General features: G+C 39.4%; 1 protein-coding gene across 3 annotated transcripts in view; it reads right to left on the reverse strand.

Annotated features, from left to right (window-relative positions):
* Positions 1-7,075: 7,075 nt before the first annotated feature.
* HERC4 (HECT and RLD domain containing E3 ubiquitin protein ligase 4) overlaps positions 7,076-20,220 on the reverse strand; it is a 34,580-nt gene continuing 21,435 nt past the window's right edge. The window contains exons 15-24 of one of the 3 annotated variants that reach the window (XM_074155198.1): positions 17,680-17,703; positions 17,069-17,167; positions 15,066-15,233; positions 14,793-14,936; positions 13,719-13,885; positions 12,832-12,898; positions 12,535-12,617; positions 10,135-10,318; positions 9,454-9,556; positions 7,076-8,450 (exon numbers count right to left, since the gene is read on the reverse strand). In XM_074155198.1, coding sequence (XP_074011299.1) covers positions 8,242-8,450; positions 9,454-9,556; positions 10,135-10,318; positions 12,535-12,617; positions 12,832-12,898; positions 13,719-13,885; positions 14,793-14,936; positions 15,066-15,233; positions 17,069-17,167; positions 17,680-17,703 — 1,248 coding nt within the window. In that variant the 3' untranslated portion in view covers positions 7,076-8,241. The remainder of the gene's footprint in view (positions 8,451-9,453; positions 9,557-10,134; positions 10,319-12,534; positions 12,618-12,831; positions 12,899-13,718; positions 13,886-14,792; positions 14,937-15,065; positions 15,234-17,068; positions 17,168-17,679; positions 17,704-20,220) is intronic. The other 2 variants (XM_074155199.1, XM_074155200.1) reach the window with 2 other exon arrangements.

The following is a 20,220-nucleotide window of genomic DNA, read 5'->3' on the forward strand; positions in this document are numbered from 1 at the left end:
TATATTAGGCAAAAAACCACCCAAAACTTGTTTACAAGAATCACACACTTTGAGACATGAAATAAAGTATTAAAAATACTAAAGATTTTTTTTACACAGTTAATGTTTCCTTATCAATTGTTTATTACTCCCAAAGGAATCGAAAGCATTTTTCCTCTAGAATCAAACAGCTGCACCTTTTTCTACACCTGGAGGAAGAAGTTCTGCTTTTTGGTCTTTCTTGTATCTTTGCTAATATCGTCTGAACAGAAGAGGAACCCAAGCTACACTGTGTCACCTTATTCCTCCATTTCACACCCCAGCCTTTCCCTGTCGCAAAGACATCATCTTTAAATATTGTGTAAAACAATCATAAGGCAAATGATGGGGATAAGGAAACATTTGCTGTCGCAGCTCTTTGTTATCCCCAAGTATTCACCACCTTATCTGAAATTTGCCTGGAAGCACAGAAGAGCGTGTTTGGTTCCAGCTGTAATTTGTAGGATCTCAAAAAGGGACATTACTTATTTCTCTCATAATTTGCATTAGTACCTTATGAAAGCATCTTAACCCGCTTAGTCTTTATGTTAAACAGATACACTGAAAAAAGCCAAGTACAAGCATTTACTTAAAAAGATAGTGCCATTTCCCCAACCCCCTTTCAGCCTGTTTTGATGCATTAGACACAATAATGACCTTGCAAAAGTATTTTAAGTGACATAAAAGAAGCCCATATTTTAAAATATTGTAAATTTTTTTTTTCTTAATGGCTATATATTCTCTACTGGTCTATCTTGAATCCAGTACATTTTTAATCAGTGGGTTTGATTATGAAAAATACACAAGGTTTTTAAATGCATGACAGCGAATTGTGGAACAACTTCCAACTGGGAGGGGCTTTAAGAGTGCAAAATTTGAACAAAACCAGCATTGGGAATCAATCTGAAAAACTGAAAAAAGTTTGAGAAAAAAGGAAGACACAGTTCAGCACCTCAAGTTCAATATCTATGCTTAAATACCAAACCAGAACGGTTAAATCTAAAGGCAGTTGCAATGATCTGCGGAATATACTTCTCTACAGAGTGACTAGAGAATATAAACACAGTTTAAAATGCAGAATTTCAGGCTAAACCAACTGGCCTTGTCTATGTGACAATGGGCTCCAAACTAGCTATAACTCATATAGACAAGTCACGGAGTCATAACCGTACCCTCAGTACAGTCCCGCTTTGCTCAGCGGTTTGGAGAAGACACACAGGCTGCTAGGACTTAGCAGCTCTTTCCCCTTCATGCACCATTATTAATATTATTACTTTTCCTACTATTTACTCTCCCGACACAAGGCCCAAGGACCATCCAGCAGGGCTGGTGAGGTAAAGCACCACACACGAGCTGCGGAACTCGCTGCCGAAGGACGCTGTGGGAGCCCAGAGTGGTCTCACAAAGGAATGAGATGAATTCAGGTGGAACAGGACTAATGAAGCTCCTTGAGGAGGATGCCAAGGAAAAGAGTATCATCCTCTCCTGCAAGCACCTGGACTAACTTCAGGTGGAGACAGTTTGCACCTCAGGTTGACCCAGTACAGCAGTTCTCAAGCTGTGTACAGAAACGGGGTGCTTCCAAGAGCTGTGCTACAATGATTTATACTGGACCCTTTAACCAACAGCCCAAGCAAACACTTGTAAGGCACTCCCTCAGCGTACACACACCTGCCTTGGAGACGGTGGGAGCAGATACGTGACCACAGGTCTTCAAAAGACCACGTTTCTTAAGAGACACAACCCCGAGAGCTCTGTGACTGTGGGACTGTTGCTTTCGACTCCCACAGACCAAGCGACGCTCTGCCATCCCCGCAAACCCCACTTCCAAGCACAAGCCCCAGCTGAAGGAGACCCCCCCTTCCAACAGCACACGGGTGCCCTGCACGGACCCCCGGATAACCGGGTGGCGCTTGCTGGAGCCCAACACCCGCACACGGTGACAGGGCCCGCACCGCACCCGCGGCCACACTTACCGCCTCCGCAGCAGCCTCAGGAACCGGCGGGAAGGGACAGGAGAACGAGCGGGCGCCGCAGGGCCGGGGCTGGGCGCACCCCCCCCCCCGAAGGGAGCCCGGCTGTAACCGCGCTCGGCTGGGGGGAGCTCGGGGAGCGGCTCACACAGGGGTCTGTTTGAAGCCGGGACTTTCCCACCGGCAGAGGAGGGATTACGGGAATCCCTAACGCCCCCCAGGGAGGGCGCTGGGCTGGGTTGGCTGGGCTGGCAGGGCGGCAGCCGGTGTGCGGGCAGCGAAGAGCCCCCTCCTCTCCCCTGCCCCCCGTCTCTTCAGCCCCCCCCTCAGCTAAAGACACCGGCGACCTCCCCCCCCCTCCCCTCAGTCACCCGCCAGCGGGGTGAGACCCTCTGCAGGCAGCTCCCGCGGCCCTCAGGCCCTGCTGCCGGCAGGGGCACCCACACGGCCTCTAGGCAGAATTAAGGCACAAATAATTAAATCGGCTTCACCTCTAAAATTATTCAAAGACACGGCAAATACGATCCCTATAGGAAGTTGGTTTCTAGCTGCAGGGTGCCAGCTCCGCTCCTCCTAATGGAAAAACTAGTATATTCGCTCAAAAAAGGGAAGGAAACAAGTTTTGCGCTCCACTCGAACTGAAGTCTTCACATAACGCTAACCTTTTGTGTCCTCACCCAAATTCCTCCCGTACTCAGGCGTGTGGGGGGACACAGGGAGTACCCGCGGCGCGGGATGGACGTGCTCTGGGCACAAGCCTGGAGCCTTAGGGAGAGAGAGATCCCCACTGGCACCATACCCACCAACTACGCTGAAAATAACAGCTCTGCAGTTCATAGGGGGAAAGGCCTGGAAAACAAATCATATGAAGAGCGGTTGAAGGAGCTGGGACTGTTTAGTATGAGGAAGAGGAGGCTGAGGGGAGACCTCATCACTCTCTGCAACTACTTGAAAGGACACTGTAGAGAGGTTGGTGCTGGTCTCTTCTCACAGGTAATCAATGACAGAACGAGAGGGAATGGCTTCAAGCTCCAGCAGGGTAGGTTTAGACTGAACATTAGGAAAGAATTTTTCACAGAAAGAGTGGTCGGGCATTGGAACAGGCTGCCCGGGGAGGGGGTTGAGTCACCATCCCTGGATGTGTTTAAGAGCCATTTAGATGTGGTGTTGGGGGATATGGGATAGGGGAAAACTTTGTAGAGTAGGGTAGATGGTTGGACTCGATGATCCCAAGAGTCTCTTCCAACCTATACGATTCTATGATTCTATGAACAAGATTCATAAACCTCATTTTCCTTCCTAATAATCTGAGGCTGAGGCACATGCCTTTGGCTAGGGAAAAAAAACATAATAATAATGCTGAGTGCTGCCCCCGCCCCCGCTAGCTCTTTGATCCCACTCCTGGCATCAGCAACACCTTATTTTGCTGTTTTGTAAATGATCCATACAGTGTGTTCAAACCCAAGGGAGATGTAGGAACTCAGACCGTTCAGTCAGATAAGAGGCCAGTAGGTCTGCGTATGTGATACTTTTACACGGTTCTAGTACACCTACGGCATTGTCACAGTTGATTTTAGGTGCTTTTTTCCCCCCCGCCTAATTGTCTTGTGGTCAGAAGCTAAAAGCCATCTTTCTCACTCAGCAGCATTGGTGCAGAAACAGGGAGGCAGAGTTTTGCAGTTAGAAGGTTTTGGCATACTCCACCGGCGGAAAGGAACCGGGTGTAACAGGTAGCACGGAGCCAAATAACAGGGGTAGGCACCAACAGGCTCCTCTCCTCCAGAAAAAAATTGAGGACTTGGTCAAATGGTCAGGGAACTCAAGCATATAGAAACCGTGGCTGGTGGTGTTATTCCATTAAGTGTGTACATCCTCCCGGAAAGCAGTCAAGGGGGGGGCGGTTCTTGGGGCTCTAAGGTATAGTATTAACACTAATAGATTTTTGGAGGTCTAGGTAAGGTTACTGCTCCAAAGCTGACAACACAAACCTGAACAGCACCTTGAAAGACAAAAAAATAAGAGCTTGATGATTAGTTCCCCCAAGCCCCACACTGACCTACCAATTAAGAAATACCCACGTGGCAAGCAATGAGCAATGGGAAGTGCAGCTTATTGGGAGACACTTTTTTTTTCTTCTTCATGTTTTTTTTTCCCCTCTCAACAAGGGGGTGGAGAGCTGTACTCAGCACACACAAGCACATAGTCCCAGCTGCACAATGGAGAAAGTCAAACACAACCATTTTTACGGTGCCCACTATATACCAGTCTATCATGCTGAAAATTATTATTCAAAGAAAGCTTTAATCCTGTATTTCTCTTAACTCACAGAATCACAGAATATTTTTGGTTGGATGGGACCTTTGAGATCATCGAGTCCAACCAACAACAAAAAAAAAAAAAACAAAAAAAAAAAAAACAAACACCAAAACCAAAAAAAAAACCACCCAAAAAATCCCAGAACACCAAACACCAAAACCAAAACAAAACAAATGCCCACACCCACACCCCACCCCAGCCACAAACAGACACAACCCAACAATCTCAGGCACTAGAGCATGCCCTGAAGTGCCATGTCTACACGTTTCTTAAATACCTCCAGGGATGGCGACTCCACCACCTCCCTGGGCAGGCTGTTCCAGTGCCTGACTGCTCTCTCAGGAAAGTCATTCTTCCTGATATCTAATCTAAACCTCCCCTGCCCCAACTTCAGACATTTCCTCTGGTCCTGTCATTATTCCCTTGGGAGAAGAGGCCAACACCCTCCTCTCTACACCCTCCTTTCAGGGAGTTGTTGAGGGCCATGAGGTCTCCCCTCAGACTCCTCCAAACTAAACGTGCCCAGTTCCCTCAGCCTCTCCTCGTATGACTTGTTCTCCAGACCCCTCACCAGCTTGGTGGCTCTCCTCTGGACACGCTCCAGCAGCTCAATGTCCTTCCTGCAGTGAGGGGCCCAGAACTGAACACAGCCCTCGAGGTGAGGCCTCACCAGTGCCCAGTACAGAGGCACCATCACTGCCCTACTCCTGCTGGCCACGCTATTCCTGATACAGGCCAGGATGCCGTTTGCTTTCTTGGCCACCTGGGCACACTGCTGGCAACTCTTAACTGCAGAACCCCACGTGCCTTTATTTAAAGAGCTCTCTTTTATAGTGGTTTATATTTGATTACATTAAACTTCATTTATTTCTGCTAAATCAAGCTTATTGCAGAGAGCAGTGCAATGAATTAAAATCTTTTTTAAAGTAGCATATAAGCCTTCTTGCAGGGAGTACCGTGGCTTCATGTTCTACATCAGTAACAACATTATTAGTACTAACTCCCATAAAGTGCCAAAAGGAGAGAAGTCATTATGCTAAAGCAGGGCTCGCTGCTTTCATGGTTCTACAGTGGCTCAGGGCCACTAACATTCTCCAGAGATAATGCTGAGTCTTTACCAAAATTCCAACTGTACAAAGCTCCCACTGCAGACCAAACTACTACCCCCAGTTGCTTGCGTTATCCTTTTAAAAAGTGGCATGCAAGCTTTCCTCATTTGAGATTTGACAAGGAGGAAGGCCTTAGGCTTTCTTCATTAACACTCCAGCTATTTTAGCTAAGCATAGAATGGATTCTTCCCCCCCCCCCCCCTTCTCACTTGATGCACACATCAAATATCGTATGCAAAATGGTACTTGATCCAAAAAAGAGAAAGCACTTCCTGCTGCCCACCTTCTTCCAGCCAGAAGAAACACTGAAGTGTGCAACTTCTGTAGAGATCCTTCACGGGGTTGTTATGACTTAACAGAACTAATGGCAACGCAAGCATTGCAGAGAGTATCAGCAGAAAGTATTTAACTTGTTTAACAGAAGTAATATAATGACTATTAATTGATCTAGTACTGAATAAAAGTTTTCTACCTTGTTATGTAGACCACGTCCCTTCCGCAGCAGAGCACCTGCCTCACTGCACAGACCGAGCTATCGTGGGCTGTAGGACCCAACGCCGCTTCTTGTGGAGGTGGATAAAACTGAGGCCAAAATTGCAAAAAGAAGTCTCAGGTGAATGCTGTCCCGAGCAAAGGGACTCTGGGCCTGCTCTGCCAGTGGGTTCTTAAATGTGTCTTGCTGATGCTGGAGAAACTTCCACAGCAACATGAACTAATTGCCACAGCAGTTTCAGCCAATTTTAACTGAGGACATCTAAGTTCTCCAGCGCATCCTAAACTGAGCATAAAAAAACTGCCAAGTGTTCAGTAACTACGACCTGGATTGTCTCAGACCCCCTCATTTACAGAATAAGGCTATTAGTCATCTTCCAGATTAAAATTGATATTGATGAAAAATCCTATTGATAGCAAAAATCAGGAACTCCCCTAGGGAAATTAAATACATATATACAGTGCTGGGATTTGATGATATGCACTAAATAAGACTTGGACCTGCACAACTGATCATAAGCTCCCCTATTTGTTCAGTGAACACCAACTGTGCTCCCCGAATGAAGCAAGAATCCCATAGGAAAAAAACAACAACAACCCAGCGCTCGATCATGTAATGATACACAAGGGAAAACGTAAGACAACAGCTTGACAGTAGCCACTTCCTAATTTTTGAATATTTGCCTTTGCAATCTTGGTGTTTCATAATGTAAAACCAGTGTTTTAATATTACCTGGTAAAATGAAGGCATAATATTGGGTTGGTTTCTTTCCTCCTTTTCTTTCTTCCATGCAAAGTAGGATCAAGTTGCTTTAGCATTTGTTGGTTTCCTTTTTTTTTTTTTTTCGCAAGAGGGAAAACTTCCCAGTCAGGTAACAAATGTTGGAAAAGATGGAACATGAGCTGCATACAAAAAATGTACTAGAATTTCCATGAGAAAGCTGTAAAAAACAGTGTTAAGGAAAAAAGAATGATTTTAAGTGTACTGTTTTGTGTACTGCCAGCACAGAAACACCACGTTCTACAACTTATTACAATAAATTAATTTCCCTGCTTTTCAAGTGAGATCTTGGTACCCGAACTGTACCCTCGATTTAATGCATGCAAAAGTTGCCCTCCAGTTGAAGAAATATGCATAATGCAAGCATCCATACACACCAACCAACAAAGGTTTTCATTCAAGTGTTTTATTATAGCTTGAATTTTTTCACTGCATTTAAAAATCTAAAAAAAATAAATATTTGTTTCACAGCTGCAAGTCACATATGCATTAACACCACAAAATCTGGAATTTAACCAGAGAAGGAAAGTCAAATCTGAAAGTGTCCAGCTAAGCACAATCGTCTCAGGGCAATTATATACTAAAAATAAAATCTTAAGAAAAGGGAAGAGGAGTGTTAAAGAGTTATTTCAAATGCATTTATCTGGAAAAAAGTGAAAATTCTATTAGAAACCATAAACTACGCTTTCAGCATTTAAAAATAAATGTTTTACCTCTTGACAGCAACAACTGTCTGGTGCATCTTTTTCTTTTAAGCTGTACTCCTGACATATGGCTGCAGAGGTTTCAAATGATAAATTAACCTCTTTTATAATTGCGTCCACTTAATTACAGAATCAGTCCTTAAAAATAAAACCGTGTATCAAGTCAGCTTGTCCATCCACATATTAAAAATGCCATTGTATGCAGTTTTGTATCAGCACTAAGTGACTGCTTCATGGATTGTACATTGTGAAGATGAATGTCTCTTTAACAATCACTTTCATTATTAAGGTTCTTAAAACAAACCAGAAAAATATATCTTCAGAAATCAGAGTAGTCACTTTGTTAAAAGCCATAAAATAAGCTCATATTCAATTACAAGCAATAGAAACCATACTGCTATTGGAACATAATGATTTTATCACAAAAATGTATTATTTACAAAATGAAAAGTTACCCAGTGAATTTATCAGGGAAAAAGTTAAATGTTCTTACTAAGTGATTTGAAAAACTTAAGCAAGTCTCTCATGCACTCACACGCCAAATTGTTTGCAGAAGGTGAAATGTTAACTCATGTCAGTGAAACTTGACTCCCATTCACAATACTCTCATTTTTATTGTAAGATGGCAAAATCCACATGGTTCTATACAAGGATGTATGTATTAAGACAGTTCCTCATTTTTGTAAGTGTTTTTTGGCTCCCATGAATAACCGTACCACCAAACATTTTTGCAAATAATCAGCTATATTATCAACTCCATCATTTCATCCACTGAATTTACCACCACAAGAAAGACACAAAAAGTTAGTTTAATGATCGCATGTTACACAGAACTCTCATTTCTGAAGTTATACTAAACTGAAACCTTCGTAGTGATCTATAGCCTGGATCAACTTAGATTTTAGGGTTTCTTTATCTGTGTATTTTGGAAGATCAAGAAGATTAAAGCAAGTGTGAGCTACTGGAAGATAACATTCTCCGCCTCCTGTTGGCTGGATGACTAGTTTAAGACACTTCATTCCAAGAATTGGAATACGATCACTGCCTGTCAGAAACACTGCCAAGAAAAAAAAACAAACAAGGTCTTGAAAGCAGTTTAAGACTAACATTGTATGTGATACATGCAGTTCTAATCGTTATTTGCTTTTTTTAATTATTCCAGATAAGTCATTATTCCCTGTTTTTTTTAAACTTAACCCGATCTCCAGCTTACATATATTAACTCTGAACTACAACACAACATGTATGTATGTATGTGTGTATATATATATATATATGAAAACATTTCGTTTTAGCATAGGAAACCAAGCAGTCATCAAAAAACAAAACCAAAAAAGTAGGAAGCTTTTCACACGTAAGAATTTGTTATTTAAAACCCATTGCCTGTATCTTTACCAAGCATTGGCAAGCATCTTGTAAACACACAGAATAAGTTTGTTCAATAAGAAATTGGAATCAGAAACTAATCTATAACCTATTCTCAACAGAAGCTCATTCACAGGAAGCTTCCATCACTTCCCTCTTCTCTCCCCCCTCCCCGTGTATTTCTACTCGTATCAGTACCTTGAGGTATTTATACTGTTATAACTCCAAAATTCCATCTATGTGCAACGACAAAACTGGAGGATGTGAACCTTATGGCGAAACACAGAAAAAAATTCCCACTTGTCTGAAAAATGACACTAGGGATTTAAGTTGTTGGGTTTTCTTTCTTTTCTTTTGTTGGTGTTTTTTTTTTTGTCATTCATTCATTTGTTTTGTTGTTGGGGGTTTTTTTGTTTGTTTGTTTTTTGTTTTGGTTTTTTGTTTGTTTTGTTTTGTTTTGTCTTTTTTTAATGCTGCTCTGGTTTACTGTGATCTTCTAACTGCCCACCACCCAGAATTACTCAGAACAACCCCAGCAAAATCAGAGACAAGCCCATAATCAATTCCTTCTACTATGATTTTTTTCTTCCAAATACAGTTAATCCCTATTTCAGACAAATACTCACATCTGCCTCTTACAGCAAGAGCCTGAAATCACAGTGAGCAACTTCTGCAAAGTAGTTTCCAATACTTACACAAAAACTGTTTTTTCTTTTCCAAAGACAACTCATGAAAAACCTCCCAGAATATCTTAATTGTAGGATGGTCTGCCCAGTACTCTCCTTTGTATTCTGTATTCTAAAATGAGCATGAAATTAGGTTACTGTTTGCACATACAACTAGTAGGATAATGAGACATTACAGCAGAATGGATGCGGTTTGTGTAAAGGGATACTGCAAGGGACTTCTTACTGTTTTCCTTGGTCAATTTTTTTTCAGCTGTTTGGTCTGACTTGAACTATACGGGCAAATGCCTGTACTCCAAAGCATTTTCAGTCCCAATAAATTAGTGACAAAGTCCTACGGTGAGTTTTGGCAATCAAGAATATTGACTTTTATTAACTGTGTGCATTTTGCTCACTTCCCCCTTTCTAATATAATCCATCACATACAGCTGCCTTTTGGTTTTGTGGATTTTAATTCCTCTAAGTTTGATTTTCTTCAGAAATTAGATGGGAAATAAGGAGCAGGAAGGTAAATAATATTTTAGTTCTTAATTCACTGACATTTTTTAAAGTTCCTCACTCATGCAGTCAGTTGAATCAAGGCTGGAAGTCACATCCATTAAAACAGAGCTCAAAAGGACACTGCAAGATTTTGCTTTCGCACCTTGAAATTAAAACCGTATGAAACAAATAGCTAACTGTGGTTCTTACCTTCTCCAGTTCTTTCCAATCATAATTAGTGTTCCCAATCACCATTGCCTGCAACTCGCTGGGCTGGAAGAGCTGAAGAACTTTACCCCCACATACTTTGTGGAAGCCTGTATGGAATGCACTGAATAAGGAGGCCACAGATTTATTGAAGATGTAATCCACGTATGCATCTACAAAATCTTGCCTGAACAAAGAATAATAAAAGAATTATGTTAAGAAGAGAGGGAAGAAAAAAAAAAGTACGTCACCCTTCTATCAATAAAACAGTAGCCATTTCTGGAGAGAACACATTGCAAGTTAAGCAAAAAGGATCCTAATATAATAAATGCTCTGCTTCATGTTACAACCACAGTGAAGATAACCTCAATGAAAATGGAACATAAACTTATTTCCCTTCCACGCCCCACAAGACAGAGTCCCTAATGTGCAACAGAAAACCAGTAACATTTAGTGTTATTTATTTCAGGTACTATAAACATTTCTCTTATTTGTATGCATCGCAGTGAATTGGACTGAATGGCAATAAGCTTTAAGTTACATGCAGTGTCCTGAAATCGACTAGCCAATTTTGGTGTTGTATTTTTTAATTAAAAAGATTCCCGTACCTGCACTGAAAACGCAAATCAACTTCAAGCAGACATTGGAGTCCTATACAGTAGAAAGATCAGTGCAAAGGAGCTAGGATAATGAAAAACTGACGGCCTGTTATCTGTGCTTCCTATACGAAGAGAGCTCTCGTATCTTGTTGGAAGCACCTTCTTCCACAGCACTTAGGGGGAAAACTAAATTTCCTTGATATGATATAGCATGTATGATATTTTTCTTTAATTTCCATTTAAATCAATCCTAGTTAACACTGTTCATTACTACACTGGCAGAGTGGCTTTGGTTATAGATTACAGTTATCCCACCAACATACTTTGGGGAAAGCCACAGTATTTGAATAACATCACCAATTATTTAAAGAATCATCTAAACACATTTTGACAATACATTTATTAAATTTGTTGAACAAAAAATACTGAGATGAGCGAAGCGGTGAATCGCATTCCTCTTCTTCCAGACCTCAATGAGATACCTATTCTATGCACGCTACGTAATTAGCGGGGAGGCAGGTAACTTGTGTAATACTAACAGTGGAAGGAAAGCCTGCTCCAGAGAAAATTCATAGTAGTAAACTAATTAGCATTATTATACCCTATGTTAATTAATTAGCATTATTTATGCATGTATATTATGTATACTAATAAGCATTGTAATACTCTATGTTAATTAATTAGTAAGTTAATATAAAGCATCATGGAATATTTGGAGCTTGAGAAACAGGAATTCTTCATTGCTGTGAGACAACTGGTGACAATAGTGCAGCGTACATTCCATGGGCACCCCGAAACTTTTCTCATAATTCGACTCCAATTTTAAAGTCACCTTGTGACAAAACACCAAATGACACCAGAGAACTTTAAAGCTATCATGTTTAAGATAGAGTATCACAAATCCTCAGCTATGAGCCAAGGACTGGAAGAAAAAAGAAAAACAAAAAGTGAGACAGCTACAGGTGGTGATTGCAGCTGTTAACAGTAGGGTAGGTCAGGAGGGTTAAGAATCACTCCATTGTGGGAGGTACTGTCCGTGCACATGGGTTTATGATACCCTCAGAATTTTCCTTCATCACCTTTTCTTCTACAGCAGACATAGCCAGTTACAGAAATGTTGTCCAAAACATACGCCCTCAAGGAACATGCCCAGAGGTACATTTTCTCCCTCATTCCTACCGTGCACTGCCCAGGTGCATTCTGTTCTCACACAGCATGCTCTTTCCCTTCAATTCTCCCTTCTCTGGGAGGAGTAAAAGCACAGAGAATTCACCAAGACTCCAAGAACGGACAGGGATACATGAGAGGATGGAAAGAGAGAGTTAGGGAAAATGGTAGTATTCTGCAAAAAGGGACAAAAGCACCACCAAATATATTCTGGAGCGGATATATATATATATTCAGGAGCAGAAAGAAAAGGAACAGAGAGTGGGAGAGGCTGCTTTTATAAATAGAAGTAACAGAATCCCTGACCAAGGAAAGAAACCCCACCCCTCACACACTCTTCAGCCAATAACACTAGATTAATTTAAGTTCAAAAATGAAAATTTTTGATTTTTAAGTTCAAAATGAAAAAAAAGTATTGCACACTCCTAGTAAAATTAGATAGCCTCTCCACAGCTGGCAAATCCTTAAATACAGCAGCTACTTTAACAATACACATGAGAACAGCTTGGAAAACCAACCAAAGTAGTTTTGCCTCCAACATCAGTGTAACAGCTTGGCAAATCATACTTACAGCAGCCCAGTTACATTCCCAAGGCAGACAGCAACAGCGAACTACCCTGTAACCCATAAAACTCACCTATTCTGTTTGATTACAGGAATGTCAGCACCATTAGGAACAAGCTCTTTAATTTCTGTTGTACCAAAATTTTCCACAGTGATCTATTTAAAACAAACAAAAATAGTATAAATCTTATTTATTGAGCAGAGTACTTCTTCCCACCACTTCGCTAACAGCAACAAGAACAGCAGAAACAGATGCTAAAATTCACAGGAATCAGCAGTGGATGCTGCTGCTCAAACACCTCAACAGAAGCGGTTATAACAGATGGTATGAGCTTGGTAAGAAATACTTCAAGCACCACATGAAACTTACAGTAAAATTAAGACAAAATGCTTCTTCTATGTCATCCTCTGGATAGTCCAGTAACTGTTGCATTCCCCTGCAAAATAAATTACGAAGTATTTGTACCAGTGGAAAGAGAGATGAACTTGATTTTCCTGAAGTAGTCTCTACGCTTTGATCATTCAGGTTTGGAAAAAACCCAAAAATCTTTCTCTGTTACTTCATTTATTAGCTCATTGACTTGCACCTTGTGAAGTGTTGGGATAGCTCAAGTAACTGTTTTGCTATTACTTGTAGTGTTATTTCCTTTTGATTATCTCCAGGTGTGAAAAGAGAAGATTCATACCCTAGTCTTCAGCTGAGGGATTCCCAAACCAGGGGTGATGAGTACTTAATAACCACTGATGGGCTCTTCCGTTAACTTGTGTGATTTCTCCTTGAATCTCTGAAAGCTTTGAGCACTCCCAACACTGAGGCAATCAAACATCCACTTCCCCTCATTTGAACCTCCTACCTGCCAGTGCTATTCCAATCCCTACAAGGGCAGATATTTAGCATGTATTTGTTCGTGAAATAAGCAAAAACATTTCCTTGAGGAACTAAACAAGCTGTTCAGAACTAAAATTATGTCCACACTTAGGCTTATAAAATTAACAGCTAAAACTCAAAGGTTTTGAATTTTATATAATATTTTCCCCCGAAATTCTTGTAGGAAAATAAAAAAGAAGACACAAATACAAACAAGCATTTAGAAGCAGGTGTTTAAGAATAGCACGCATCCTTTCTCAAATGACGATGGATACTTTGAGCTGTTTATCCTGTAAGTGTGAAAATAACACATTTTCTTTATGTTCTTAAAGGAAAATGTTGAATTAAAAATTAATTTTTAGTATGATTCCTCTTTCTGTCTTGCTTACCTGCCAACATCTGGCATCAACTCTTTCAAGTCATCCAGGGATGGCTTCTTATTCAATAGCTTTTTGTACAACGCCAAAGGGAAATGAAGGTCTACAATAGTAAAATTATATATTGCTAGTCCACAGACAACACCAATCAAATGAAACAAGTCACTGTCTTCAAAGGTCTGAGAACAGAAAACAGAAAAGATGGTTTAAAATGAAGAAGTTAATTTAATCATGCAGAGTTCAGAAAAAAGTATACGGTGCTGAATAATCTGCAAGTTTCATTCATATTTTCCTTCAATATGTATCCAGTAAGTACCAAGGATAAACTGGATAAAGTTTTAACCAGCTGAGAGAGACTGAAATCCACGGAAACAGAACTCTTTCTACTTTAAAAAAAGAAGCTGATACAACATATTTTGTGCTACAAGTGACACATGCTGCTTAAAGTACTGCAATAAGATTGTGTTTCTGTCAGTGACTTACTACTGCACTATTCACTACTTAAATATATGTCAATTTTTTAAAAAATTATTTTTTAGAGGAGGAGGGAGGAGCTCATTATTGACTCATTTGGAGTTAATAGCCATGGCTTAAAAGACAACTGTGGAAATGTGAACATTCAGGTATTTGTGATATAGCCTCCCTTGTCAGTGTTTTTCTCTGAAAGAGGACTAAAATGTCAACAATCAAAACTTCCAAGAAAGCATGACCAGACAACCACCTACAAAACAGACCCATAAATGGGACTGAACACAGAAAAACCTGCTCAATATGCCACTTCAAGATTTTTTTTTTTTCTCTGCTGCCTTGATTTACTCAATCTGCTCTTGGAATCAGTTTACTGTGGCTGGCACCTCTTCCTACTAAACTTCTCTGGCTTGGGGACAACTGCTAAGAAGTGAGGAACGGGGAAAAACAGAAAGGGAAAGTTTTGATCTAACTATGACAAAAATAAACATTTTTTGAGAACACTTATTTCAGCTTCTCCTCTTGAAATAAAGCTACCACAAACTACTATGTTCATACATTGTTAATATAAATATTGAAAGGTTAAAAGAAAATTGATTACTATAGATTACACCCTACCTTATCAGAGAACCAGATCAGCCTGGACTCTTCGTAATACCTGAACATTCCATATTTGGGATCTAGCAACTCCCTCATGATGAGTAAAAAAAATTCTTTGCGCACACCTCCAGCATCAACAGCTTCTTCCCCTACAAAGATAACCTGAAAGACACAATTCAGTGCTAACTGAATTAGAAACGATTGTGAAACAAGATTTCTCCAAAAGTATTCTCAATTACTTGCATGTCAGTGAAAGACCAACCAACATTGAGCAATAGGTACTGACAATACCTTGAGTGGCTTCTTGTAGTCTACATTCTTTGTTTTCCTTAGGACTTCCACAGCATCTCCTACGATGTTGTCTCTTCGTACCATTAATATCAGGCATGGGTTGACAGATTCAAATACCGGCAGAAAGAGAGAAGACAAATTCTGCCTGTGAGCCTGATCAACAGCCATCTGGGAAAAAAACCAAAGTGAAAGTGTCAGTAGGCGACATAAGATTCCTGTCAACATTAAATGTCCATCAGTCTTGTCTTAAAAAGTGCAGAAGACACGAATGGGAATAGCTATTATGAGAGCTACTGAATTTGTCCGAATTTGCTTCGTGTTCTTTTTATCTCAGGAAATATTTTGCCTTTACCCATTAGCCTCATCAATGCTAATATTCAGGGAAGTCTTAGAATACAGTTTTCAACATTCTAGTCAAAATACTTTGAATAACAAAAGGAAGAAAAAAAATACTGCACTTCACCTAATGAAAAGTAAGCTGTTTAATATAAATCTGGCATGAAAACTTCCATTGAAAACTAATTCACAGAATGAAAAGCAATTTGTTCATTTATTTCATTTGTATTATAATTTTTTTATTACAACTATTCAAAAAAACAAAATACTGTTGCACATGTTATGAATATGGCAAAGAACTCTTGAAAGTTTTTGTGTTTTAACACTACTTAATATTTTTAATAGAAATGTTCGATGTGATCATTTCCCTGAATTCATCAAATGTTGGTATTGACTGTGTATGTACATTTTTAAAGGCATAAGAAACTACGTATTTTTCTACACGAGCCCATTACTTGAGCATGACTTATCTCTTCTGTTTAATTTCAGACTCAGAACAATAACTTTTATTACGCTAAACATTATAAACATAGGGGGGGTGCCTGATGCTTTTATTGCTGTTACTTTTGCAGTAGCCTCCTTTCATTCTTCCATTCCTTTTTTTAAGAATATGATTTATTATACCTTTACAGCAACTGGACAGGTATGGATTATATTTATTTAAAAAAAAACTCCCAACATTGAACAAAAGTATAGCTCACACCATCACAGTGGTTTCAACTCTACCTAGAGAATCATGAAAACGTGTCAGATCCTCTCAGTTACTTTAGGGTTGTCTAGTGTATCTATCTCTAGACAAGAGATATGGGTCAAGATACAGAATTATTTGTACCAATCATCCAATTTCTAGGAAAGTCTTTAGGCTAAAACAGAAGGGAACAAATTAGGAGTAACAGATAATTGCATTTAACAGGAAAAGAGCCAAGACCTACCATAAACTGCAAGATCAGGAAAACTACTCCCACTGTCCCAAGTAGATGCCAGATTTTCAAGCTAAGCTGCTTTTCTACTGCCTTGCAGACACCAATCAGACTTCAGGGTTTAGCAGCATTTTGAAAGTGGTATGACAGGTGATGAGAAATTATATGTACACTAGATATTTATGTGGTGGCAACATGCTGCCTCTCATACTACCAATCTTCATAACAGCACTAGCTCCTAAGTCCTAGCAAGATAAGAAATTAAAAGTAACTGGCTGCTGCCTCTAACAAGACAGACTTCCAGCTCCAGGCTCTACACACCCATCATTGGACACCTGCTCACATGGGAGGTGGGGTTGGTTTTGGGTTGGGGATGGTGGTCTGTTTTGGGGTCTTTTTGTGGTGTATGAGGGGTTTGGGGGGTTTTTTGGTTGGTTGGTTTTTCACACACCTGTACTACAGTGTGTTAACACCTCAAAAAAGGCATCTTGTTAATGAAAGGAAAATAAGTTCCTCAGAAATTTATGCAATTATTAAATAATCTAATTTCAATGAGATCCCAAACCCACAGAACCGCTAGCTTCTATCATGTACATACTCCGAGATCAAAACTATATGCCACTGGAGAAGAGATTACAAAAAACAAATAAAAAACACCACAAAAAGACCAACACTAACAGCAACCCCCTAGACACCCAACTTAAAAAAAAAATTGAATTTCATAACATTAAAAACTGAGACTTTTACCTGCATCTGTATGACCGCATCTGTTTGTAGGAGAGTTGTCTTTGCCTGGGCATCAAATACAAATGGGTATGTGCAAATTGTAACAGGAATATCTGTTAACTAGAACAAAAAAAGCCACGTCATCTCTCTGCTTATTTAAAAACCACAATCATGGTTAAAGAAGCCATTGCAATAGTACTCATTTAATACATCTATTTTACTGGAAAGACAAAAAAATCTTTACTCATTGTCAATGCAGGACAAAGCACTTTAGGAAAATTAAGTAGATTTTCAATTGCTTAGTACTTCAGCCAAAAAAACCAAAAAAACTCAAACCCATATCAAAAAAACAAAAACAAAACACACACAAACAACACTCTCACTTAGTACACTTTAATTTCAGAACTTTTATTATGGCCAGTAGATAGCATCAAAGTAGTCCTTGTTTTCAAATGCTGCTCTGAATTTGCATACAAAGAATTATGTATTTTTGCCCCACAAAAACCTTTTCAAATTACAGCCATGCTAACTTAAAGCTTTACTCCCAATACAACACATCAGACAATCCTTGACATTCATATTTCTGATTTCCTTACATTCTGCAAAAGAAATCAGATTGCAACCAATCTTACCTCAGTTAATCCATGGTTGACATCCTATGACAGCATTTGCACAAAGGTAGCAATAATTAAGATGAAAAAGCAGCATTAGTGTCTGCATTAATTATTCACCTCTGATGTAGAATTAAAATTTATCTACAGCTTCCCCCCCAAGAGAATGTTTACCGAGAAATAAATATCAACCACAAACATTCTAATTAACCTACCAAGTACAACCATGACTTTCAAGTCTTTTAAAAAAGGACCATTAAATATTGTTATCTTAGATGCAAAAAATTAAACATTTTAGATGTTTACTTCCATACACTAATAAGTGACATTTACTTTTACCTATATATTTTCATTCTCAAGTGACTGTAAACACATCAAATTAAATGCAAAACATTTTTAATGAGTAAAAATTTAAACATATAAAAGACCCCTATCACTTTATCATAAAGTCTCACAAATCATTTGGGTCTACGATAAGATGTGACATGAGAAAAGCAACCGACTCTTGAAATTTGAGAGAGACCAATACATATGGCTGGGGCCGTGTGGAGACTTCCACAACGAGCTATATCAACTGTGCTAAGAAACTAAGTTATCCCTCTGGTGCCACGTTACCCCCCTTATCCAGCACTGAAAGCTACGTTTGTTTCCACCCAGCAGGCAGAAAACGGAAAAGGAATAAAAGGTAATGACAAACTAATAACTTTTAAATTTGACTATGTACATATGAGAAGTCAAATATGTAGACATCCATGGGTCACAGAAAGCGATGGCCAGAACACTTTGCTTTCTATCTTTATCCCTAATTCCTATAGGAAACATCAGATTTGAGTACTCCGTTCATCACAGATCTATGCAATTTTGTACTCCTACTGTATCTACTATTATTTATTCCTAATTCAAACAGGTTTTCTCAACTTCTTTAAGCTGTATCTTAAAAACACCTCTTCAAATCAATAGTTCATCATTTAGTACCTTCAGTTTTTCCCCACTCATTTTTCTGTTGTTGGATGAAAAAGCTTTGATTCTTTCAAGTTTCTCTCTGAGAATACTCTGAATACTTCTGAAATTCTCTTTTCTACATTTTTCCCTCCACGTTTTAATTAAAGAAGCAAGCAAACAGTTTTGCCTCAAGTTATGACAACAAAAGTTACACTAGCAAAGGAATTTTTGATTCATTATTACAGGCTCAATAGGCAAGTAGGGCTTCTTATCAGAAGCAAGAACACAGGAAACTAGTGAACACGAAGGCAGGACAAGGCCACCAAAACCATTTACGAAGGAGATCTAAGGCCATGGAATTTCTCTCAGTCCTGTAATAAATCAAAATATCTTTTTCTGCTGAACTTGAAACTGCACAAATACATGACAAAATGATGATGATTAAAGGGAAATTCAGTATCTAGTATTTTCTCAGTAATGTCAAGCTACTGCTCAATCTTGTGATTTAATTAACAAGTGGAGCTTAAGACTTTCATTACAAAGCAATTTTCCAGCTCTCATTTTCCCATATTCAGCATTTTCTTCTCCGATCGTGACATGCAATTTGGGTGGGTTTTTTTACATCCATTTAAAGCATGCAAAGGTCATAATCTCTTAAATTCCATCACTTCTGTACCCTTCACTGGCATACTCTTCCCTGTTCCAAATATATAGGTCCCTAATTCCAAGGCCCTGCAATGCTCATCCCTAGCTTCTACATCTCATTTAGTACAGCACCCCTCGTAGCTACCAACACCAGCCTGGTTATTTTTTTCAGACAAGCTTGGCTGAAACAAATGTCTGTCGTGACTGCCAATACTGACTCATCATTTCTTTACGCTCCCCAGTCTCCCTGTTGTTGTTGTTTTACACTGCAGTTTGAATTCTTTGATAGACAGTGTCACTTGCTTTGTATTCACAAAGTACAGCAAAACTATATATCCCATGTTCAGGACCCTCCAGGTACTGCTGCAAAAAAGTTAAATTTAGGCACCTAGAGAAAGCATATTAATTTACTCACTATTTTTTCAAAGCATAAGTCAAAGAACGGTGTGGCAAAATCCTATCCAACTCACTAATTCTCTGCACAGTCATTAATTTACTCCCACTTACCACTCTTCTGTTTACAGATCCAGGAATTAATTATCTCAGCTCTTGTTGCTATACTCAAAGTAGAAAACTATGTTAGTTATCTGTCCCCTGTAACCCCCTATTAGGCTTCTAGACTTAGTTTTCCAAGACAGTTTCAGCTTTCTCATTGACTGAACCTGTCTTATATAGCAATTCAGGTTATTCTGCATGTTTTCCTGTCATGAGCTATCACTTTTCTAGCTTTTTTTGACATGGCAACTCTCAAGTGACAGCATTTTAAATCACTTTTTAATCGATGGATCAAAATGTTGAACAGTGTCAGTCCTAAGAATGATACCCTACAAGAAACACACCTATTTAACAATTCTTCCTTAGCTAGTGCCTGATGTAAGATGAGTCTGTTCAGCATCACTGATCTGTGAAAGTATTTTTATGAAAAGAAAGTGCCCATATTTAGAGAATCTACAGGCTTCTAAAGGGAAAAAAAAC

The sequence above is a fragment of the Numenius arquata genome, chromosome 10 (genome assembly GCF_964106895.1).
Source record: "Numenius arquata chromosome 10, bNumArq3.hap1.1, whole genome shotgun sequence".
In the NCBI taxonomy this organism is placed as follows: Eukaryota; Metazoa; Chordata; class Aves; order Charadriiformes; family Scolopacidae; genus Numenius; species Numenius arquata.